Source organism: Saccopteryx bilineata, chromosome 2 (assembly GCF_036850765.1).
Source record: "Saccopteryx bilineata isolate mSacBil1 chromosome 2, mSacBil1_pri_phased_curated, whole genome shotgun sequence".
NCBI lineage: Eukaryota > Metazoa > Chordata > Mammalia > Chiroptera > Emballonuridae > Saccopteryx > Saccopteryx bilineata.
This window is the reverse complement of record NC_089491.1, coordinates 276,630,956-276,639,096: the sequence shown is the minus strand read 5'-3', so window position 1 is coordinate 276,639,096 and position 8,141 is coordinate 276,630,956. Positions and strand designations below refer to the sequence as shown.

General features: G+C 50.8%; 1 protein-coding gene across 2 annotated transcripts; it reads right to left on the bottom strand.

Moving 5' to 3' along the window:
* Positions 1-81: 81 nt before the first annotated feature.
* PGAM5 (PGAM family member 5, mitochondrial serine/threonine protein phosphatase) lies at positions 82-8,138 on the bottom strand. 2 transcript variants are annotated; one of them, XM_066260898.1, is made up of 6 exons: positions 7,861-8,138; positions 4,869-5,047; positions 2,776-2,901; positions 2,610-2,698; positions 2,353-2,486; positions 82-1,023 (listed from the first exon to the last, which is right to left on the bottom strand). In XM_066260898.1, the coding sequence occupies exons 1-6, from the start codon at positions 8,049-8,051 to the stop codon at positions 873-875; spliced, it is 870 nt and encodes a 289-aa protein (XP_066116995.1). In that variant the 5' UTR covers positions 8,052-8,138; the 3' UTR covers positions 82-872. The 2 variants fall into 2 exon arrangements, with proteins under 2 accessions (XP_066116995.1, XP_066116994.1); XM_066260897.1 differs by having other exon boundaries at positions 2,353-2,483; positions 7,861-8,131.
* Positions 8,139-8,141: the final 3 nt, after the last annotated feature.

Sequence of the window (8,141 nt, the reverse complement as noted above, 5' to 3'; positions counted from 1 at the left end):
TACTGTGGAAGTTTTCTGCTAAAACTGCTTTAGCAAGTTTGGGGCTGCTGTCTTCGTTTTCTTCAAAACATTCACAATTAGTACTTTGAAAACCAGTAAAATAAAACTTTATTTTGTAGTCATTTCCAAAGTTGACAGAAATAGATCAAATATCCCATTTAGCTGCACTGATTGCAGAAAATGTTCATAACCACTTCATGGAAATTGTACTATTTTTATAAATTAGCAATATTTGGGATGGACACATCATGTCTAAATATTTTAATCCATGAGCATAAAAGTTGAACAGCCAGACGCAAACTAAAGAATGAGCTGTCACCCCCTGGTCCCTCCCTCACCTGCCCAGGTGCTTCTTTGGGTCTGGAGAGTTTAGATCCAACAACATCAGGGGTGCATGACTTTGGAGTGAGACATGGGTTTTCAAAGCAAGAACCCAGATGGAAAATTTTTAATTTACAAATACTTGACAAAAGAGTTTTAAGAAATGGAAAGAATGCACAAAGTGAAGTTATGAATGGAAACTGCACCCTCCTGCAAGTCCCTGGTACCCAACAGGCTTTGCTGATGGAGCCTTAAGAGGTCGTGAGGCCAGCTGTTTGTGACCAAAGACCCGTTGGTGCAGATCTGCCTTGTTCCCCAGTGACATCTGTGAGGCCTCCTTGAACTCCACTGGCTGGTCTGACCTGAACGTTCCCCTTTTCTGTCCTGGGCCAGAGGGACTGAAACGCGGCGTTTTACATATTTCCCTCTGCTACCGCCTGGTCCTGGAGAAATGCAGTGACCGCAGTGCAGGCTGAGGAGGGGACGGAGGAAAGGCATCTGTTCTTAGCAGCTCCATGACAGAGCCAGGCATGGGCAAGGGGAGCAGGCCCTCAGGAGCGGGAGATCTTGTCAGGAGGCATGAACCCTGTGTCCCCAAGGGCTCTGAGTGCCACGCGGCCATCAGGCCGGACCACCAGGTGGGTGATGCTGCCGTTGTTGAGGGAGAGACGGAGCCAGCCTTCTGGAGGGAACTGCAGAGCTCTGGGTGGGGAGAGAGGAAGACATGCTGGATACAGCGGGCTGAGCTATCAGCCCCCAACCCTTAGAGTAGATGCCAGAGCGACTCCATCACACTGTGAAACAAAGGGGTGGTAGCAGCCAGCTTGTGGTAGGGAGTGACAGGTCAAGACCTGTACACAAGTCAGAAATGACTGGTTTTCTCTAAACATACAATTTGTATCCAGTGTCAAAGAGATGGGCAGAGGCAGCCCAATTGTGCAACATGCACTCCTGGGCCTCTCCCCAGGAACCACAGGGGCAGTGATAGCCCACGGTCCTGCACCATTTCCATGCTCTTAAAAATGCTGTTAGGCAGTCAGTATTTGCTAAAAAGTTCAGTATTACTGGGTCACCAGGCACCCTATTCCTGGAGCTTGGTAGGGAGAAGCATCACCCCAGCTCACCCTGCAGCCTGCGGCTGCCACGTGTTTTCTCGACTTAAAGGAATGACAACCTTCATGCTCCTTAAGTCTCTGAGTCACCCTTACTGTCCTCAGAGTATCCTAAGTTAGCCAGCAGAGTGCCCTCAGTCACAATGGAGACACTTTGGCTCCATCGGCCCTTCAGTTAACACAGGTCTCCTCTACTCCAAGCCTCCAAGTATTCCTAGTGCATTTTCAGAATGGGGGTCACCTAGCAACTAATTAGGTTGGTGCTGTCCCAAAATATGGAATAATGCTGTGTCCACACAGCACAGTAGCCACCCAGAGCAGCAAACAGGATGGCCCCCAGGAAACATGCATGTGCTGAGCTTTGAGGCTGTGCCTCCAGGGCACTGGAGTTAGAGGGTGTGGAGCCCAGGGGACCCTGTCCCTAGCAGCACTCATCTGGCTGGGTGTTCCTAAGCAAGCTAGAACTCCCGGGCTGCTCACTGGGGCGCAGTACATGTGACATCTGAGGGAGGAGATATAGCCCTAGCCACAAGCATGGTGAGCGGGGGAGCTGGCTGTGCTGTGTCCTGTCCTGTCCCTGCCAGACTCATCATTAGAAGGGGAACCCCTCAACAATGGAAGCGTTCGACACTTGATGATGGATCTGGAAGTGAAGGGAGGTAGTTACTTAATACATAAGCACTCAGCTGGCCTTTCCCTCTGTGACACACAGCTGCAGCTCAGGGCCGGCCTTATGAGGGCCCTGAGACTTCTGTGGAGCCAGGAAATGAAGACACCGAAGCCTAGGAAGGCGTTCCCCATGCCCAGTGCTGGAGCAATGCAGACGTTCTACCAGATGTGAATGGCCAGAGAGGTGGGAGGAGGAGCAGCCTGGCTGGCAAGAGGGAGACCAGGCCAAGTGTGCCTGCGAGACCCTCACCGGCACACGATGTAGCGGATGACATTGGCGTGGCAGATGAAGATCTCATAACTGTCCTCCTGCTGCTTGGCGTCCGCCCGGTGGATGTAGTTCCGGAAGGCAGCCTCGATCCTGGCTCCATCTTCGTAATACTGCTGGGGGCAGAATGAGTCACCTAAGTGTGGGGCTGAGAGCTGGGGAGTGGGGGGTGGACAGCAGGGGGTGCCACCCATGGTGGAGGGGCCAGGGAGGGAGACCACTGTTGTGGGGGGCTTTACCACAGCCTCTGGCTTCCAGTGAGACACGGGCGGGTCAGGCTCGATGGGGGCACCTTCCCTCAGCAGGTCTGTGCTGACTGTGGAGACGCCTGTGAGGAGCAGTGACTCAGGACAGACTCCATGTGTCCCTTCAGTGGCTGAAGGACCTGGAGATGCCCGCACTCACCTGGCAGGTGTTTGCTGATGATATCAGTGGTTTCTACTGCACGGGTCATGGAGGAATGCACAATTTTATTAAACTTCAACCCCAAGCTTGCAAGTCGGAGACCAGTTAGCTCAGCCTGTTCACGGCCTTAAAGATGAAACATGGAGAATTACATGCTGCTGGAGTCCCTCTTCTTTACCCCGCAAATACTTGTCTTTACCCAGAACCATCAGGGTCAAGGGGACCCTGGGCAGGCCCTCCTGGGGGCCAGGCATCCAAGAGGTAAAACAACGAGATGATCCAGTCACCTTCAGCCCCATGCATTAAAAAAAACAAACAAAACCAATGACCAAGGTAGAGCATTGTTAACATCTGGATTAGGTCCTACTAATTAAGTGGGTCCCTTGTACCAGTCTCACTCAACTTTGTCCAAAGACTGAGTCATGAATGCCTGTGACCCTGCTGGCTATGCAAGTACCAAAGATGAGAACATGGAGATCCGTTGACCCCAGCATCACTAACTACAGACCATGCAGAAGCAAGTGCTTGTCCCCAAATATGTCTGAGGATCTGGTGGAAACACCCTCATAAAGTCATTCTGCTGCCTGTGGTGACACCCATGGATGCAGCTCCACTTCCCATTTTTGCACCCAAAACCGGATCAGCACGAGAGGCACAGTCGGCTGGACAGACCAACAAACCTTGACACTGCCTGAATTTCAATATGTGCACAAATGCAGAACATCCCATTTCAAAAAGGAAATGTTTAGTCTAACTAGTAGGTGGTGCAGTGGCTAGAGCATCAAACTGGGATGCTGAGGACCCAGGATCGAAACCCCGAGGTTGCTAGCTTGAGTGCAGGCTCACGAGCTTGAGCACAGGGTCGCTGGCTTGAGCCCAAAGGTCGCTGGCTTAAGTATGGGGTCACTGGTTCAGCTGGAACACCTCCACCCACTACCTCCGTCAAGGCACATTATGAAAGCAATCAGTGAACAACTAAAGTGCTGCAACTACGAGGTGATGCTTCTCATCTCTCTCCCTTCTTGTCTCTCCTAAAAAAATTGTTTAAAATGTAAACTCTACTTCAGAGCACCCTGCATGGCTCTTCCCAGGAATTTCTATGTATGCACCAGTTCAGGGCACAAAGTCCAGGGTTGGGCGACTCATCCATTGCACTATCATACGGCAAGAGCAGCCCTATGCCAGACGGACAGTTAAGACATTCTGTCACTGGCCCTGGCCAGTTGGCTCAGCAGTAGAGCGTCGGCCCGGCATATGGAAGTCCTGGGTTTGGTTCCCGGCCAGGGCACACAGGAGAAGTGCCCATCTGCTGCTCCACCCTTCCCCCTCTCCTTCCTCTCTATCTCTGTCTTCCCCTCCCTCAGCCAAGGCTCCATTGGAGCAAAGTTGGCCTGGACGCTGAGGACAGCTCCGTGGCCTCTGCCTCAGGCGCTAGAATGACTCCGGCCGCAACAGAGCAATGCCCCAGATGGGCAGAGCATCGCTCCCTAGTGGGCATGCCAGGTGGATCCCAGTAGGGCACATGTGGGAGTCTGTCTGACTGCCAATCCCACACTTCTCACTTCAGAAAAATATATATATATATAAAAAAGATTCTATTACTCGTTCTCACCTATTTATTCTTACAAAGCTGTCTGTGAACATACATATCTGTACATACTGGACACACACTCAACAGTAACATAGGTTAAGTAAAACACTACACATGGGGTGCCCTCTTGCAGGCCCCTGGAACACACTGAGCCCCTGGTGGGGTCTTTGGACGTTATCATCTGTGGCAAGACCCACCGCACAGGCATCTCATATCACACTACACAAACGTTTCATTTTTTACAAATTGAAGACGAGACCCTATACCAGCAGAAAGATTACAACTGGCTTTACTACCGTGGTCTGAAACGACACCCACACTATCTCCAAGGTCCGCCTGTAATGTAATTTTTTTAAGTTGAGGATGTTTCCAAAGTCTGTCTGGAATCGGAAGCGAATAATTACTGGTAACGACAACCCTCGAATCTAGGCAGAGGGTCCCTGACACAGGTTCAAGGAGGCAGGCTGCGGGGGTCAGTCGGGGCTGAGCGCCAGCCACATACCCAGGGGCGTCAGGGTGCGGTCCTTTTCCCGGGAAGCGTCCACATGGTACTGGGAGTGCCTGATGAGGAAGATGTGCCGCGTGGCCTTGGCTTTGCAGTGGTCTATCCTGGATGCCACGTCGTCGTCTCCGGAATCCAGGTTCCTCTTGCGCAGGTTGACCAGGGACAGCGGTTCTCGCCTAATGTTGAGATAGGAGACAGTATGTCCTGTGACCTTTCTTCACACGTCACCCTTGAGTATCTCTGACAAGATGTTCTTTCGTCTTGGGAACACACAGGGAGGAGTCAATGCCCTCATTCACCCCTGAGCTCAAGTGCCAGGCTTGTTGTGGATAACTAGACGGGAAGCAAAACAGACATGCAAAGCCCTTGTGCAGTCTGTTCTGGAGGGACAGACTGGTAACAGCAGAGTGACTAGTGAGAGAAATGAAGCCAGGTAATAGGAAGGACTGGCTGTAGAAGGGCGGCCAGAATCTCGTTGAAGGGGACACTGAGGCCAAGTCTCAAACTGTGCTGTCCAATAGCAGCCACTAGCCATGTGGCTAAATTCAAAATAATGAAAATGAAATAAAATTAAAGCTCCACTTCCCCAGTTGCACTAGGCATTTTTTTTTTTTTTTTTTTTGCAAGAGAGAGATAAGCATCAACTCATAGTTGTGTCACTTTAGGTGTTCACTGATTGCTTCTCAAGCCAAGCCAGTGACCCCTTGCTCAAGCCAGTGACCTTGGAATTATGTTGATAATCTCATGCTCAAACCGGCCACCTTGCACTCAAACTGGTGATCTTAGGGTTTTGAAACTGGACCTTGGCCTGACCTGTGGTGGCGCAGTGGATAAAGCGTCGACCTGGAAATGCTGAGGTCGCCGGTTCAAAACCCTGGGCTTGCCTGGTCAAGGCACATATGGGAGTTGATGCTTCCAGCTCCTCCCCCCTGTCTCTCTCTCTCCTCTCTCTCTTCTCTCTAAAAATGAATAAACTAAAAAACAATTAAATTAAAAAAAATAAAATTAAATGAAACTGGACCTCAGTGTCCCAGATCGATGCTCTATCCACTGCACCAGCAGGGGTCAGGCACCAAGCATATTTTAAGTACTCAGTAGCACATACAACGGTGAGGAGAAAATGTTTCCGTTATCATGAAACGTATATTCTGAAATTTAGGAGCTGATGCAAGGACCAGGGACACATCAACAAAACCATTAGAAACGACATGGGACAGCAGACGTGTCTGGTGGCTCACAGAACTGAAGTTAAGAGAAACTGAACATCTGTGATACTGGCAGAGGCAAACAAGAACGTTCTCAGCTGTATTAAGTTCTGGGGGAGCAGTGCTGACTCCTAGTGCTCTGCCTGGCCGGTGCAAATCCATGGTACCCATGACACAACTAGGCTGCGATGCCATGATGCCACGATGGCAGGTGTGGGGCTGAGCCAGAGAAGATGCCTGAGAACTGCAAGCACATACAAGGGTACCACATGGGAATGTTCCCAGGAAGAGGCTGCAGATTTGGAATTTTCCGCATGGAGAGTCCCCGCTTCCACGAATCAAGGCTTAAATCTCAAAGTGAACCTGTTTCCTTAAAAAGGCCTAAGACATTCAGAAGATTGTCCTGATGTCTATAAAAGAGAATATGGCCCTAACAGGCAGCTTAGTTGGTTAGAGCATTTTCCCAATATGCAAAGATTACAGGTTTGATCCCTGGTCAGGGCACATACAGAAACAGACTGATGTTTCTGTCTGTCTGTCTGTCTGTCTGTCTCTCTCTTTCTTCTCCACTCTCTAAAATCAATAAATTTTTAAAAATAAGCAAAATAAAATAAAAGGAGATGGCTCCCAGTCTAACCATAAGAAATACAAATTTCAACTGAGAAACATTCTATAAACTGTCACTGTCATCAAAACAAAAACGTGAGAAACTGTCTCAGCCAAGAGGAACCCTAAAAGATATGAGGACTGCCATGTGGGACCCTAAAAGAGACACTGACAACAGGTAAAAACTGACTTAATCTCAATTAAGTATGAGGTCACTGGTTGTGGCAAATGTGCCCCACCAGTGTAAGATGTTAACAACAGGAAATTAGGTGTGGAGTGTACAGGAACCCTGTTATCTCTACAATTTTTCTGCAGATATAAAACTATTCAGAAATAAGTTTATCTTTTAAAAATTAAAGGTTAAAATAAAGAATACCTATTTCATTCCGGATACAACCAGGCTAGGAGTAAATATTAGTTCTGTCCCCCTCACCCAGCAAAGTGTCCAACAGGAGCTGGGAATGTTTGTCCAATAGAAACACGACACCAGCAACGTTGGTAATTTTAAACTTCCAAGCAGGCACATGTAAAAAGTAGGAAGAAACAGGTGGAAACTTCAGTAACTCACTTTATTTAATCCAATATATCAAATATACTATCGGCACATAAACAATATTTAAACATCTGCACTACTTTGGTTTTAAATTTTAAGTGAACATTAAGTGAAACTAAAAATTCCTGATCACAGGAGCCACCTTTCAAGTACCTCAATACAGACACATGGCTGGGGCCAGGGACTGACCCAAGGTCCCTGGAGGCGTCTGCTAGTCACGTCCCCGCGCGTCCTCCCTGCACGGAGAACCCTTAAGGCGCGGCGTCATTCCGGGGCACCCACACCCGTCCTGTCTCGGCTGTTAAGACCAACATGCCACATCTAAACCCAAGAGTCACAAACCGAGAGAGGGGGAACAAGGGTGACAGCCCCAACGAGAGGTCCAGATCCTCTGCCACCACTGAGTCACAATGACCACTACCCCGGCTTCCATGTATACCATCCCCGAAAAGACCCTCCAGACCGACGAAGGGGTTGAGGCTGGGGTCGCCTCCCATCACAGCCAGAGACCCCGCACGAAGCCCGCTTCCCTTCGCCGAACCGACCAGCTCAGACGGCGCGGAGCTTCCAAGGGCCCGGAAAGACCCACCGCCCGGCCGCCCCACTCTACCGGCCAGCCCCGCACCTGTCCCAGTTCGGGTCCCAGACTCCGGGCCCGGGGCGCGCGGTCCCCGCCCAAGCTGAAGGCTCGACCGCGCGCGGCTCCGCATCCACGCTCGCGCGGGGCTTCCCCACGGCCACGGCCGAGAAGAGCACGGCGGCCGAGCCACCCGCCAGGCCGCAGGCCGCGAGCTGCAGCGCCTGCCGGAACGCCATGCCGGCCCGTCCCGCGCCGCGCAAGCGCTCGGGGATGGGGACGGCGCGCCGCGAGGCGCACGCTTTTCCCGGAAGGCCACTTCCGGCGGG

Excerpts from the sequence above, each read along its gene's own strand:
- PGAM5 (XM_066260898.1), bottom strand. The coding sequence starts at position 8,051 with ATGGCGTTCCGGCAGGCGCTGCAGCTCGCGGCCTGCGGCCTGGCGGGT. Across the intron at positions 2,902-4,868 it reads CCGCACCCTGACGCCCCTGG|GCCGTGAACAGGCTGAGCTA; the intron begins GTATGTGGCTGG and ends TTCATCTTTAAG. Across the intron at positions 2,487-2,609 it reads ACTGGAAGCCAGAGGCTGTG|CAGTATTACGAAGATGGAGC; the intron begins GTAAAGCCCCCC and ends TTCTGCCCCCAG.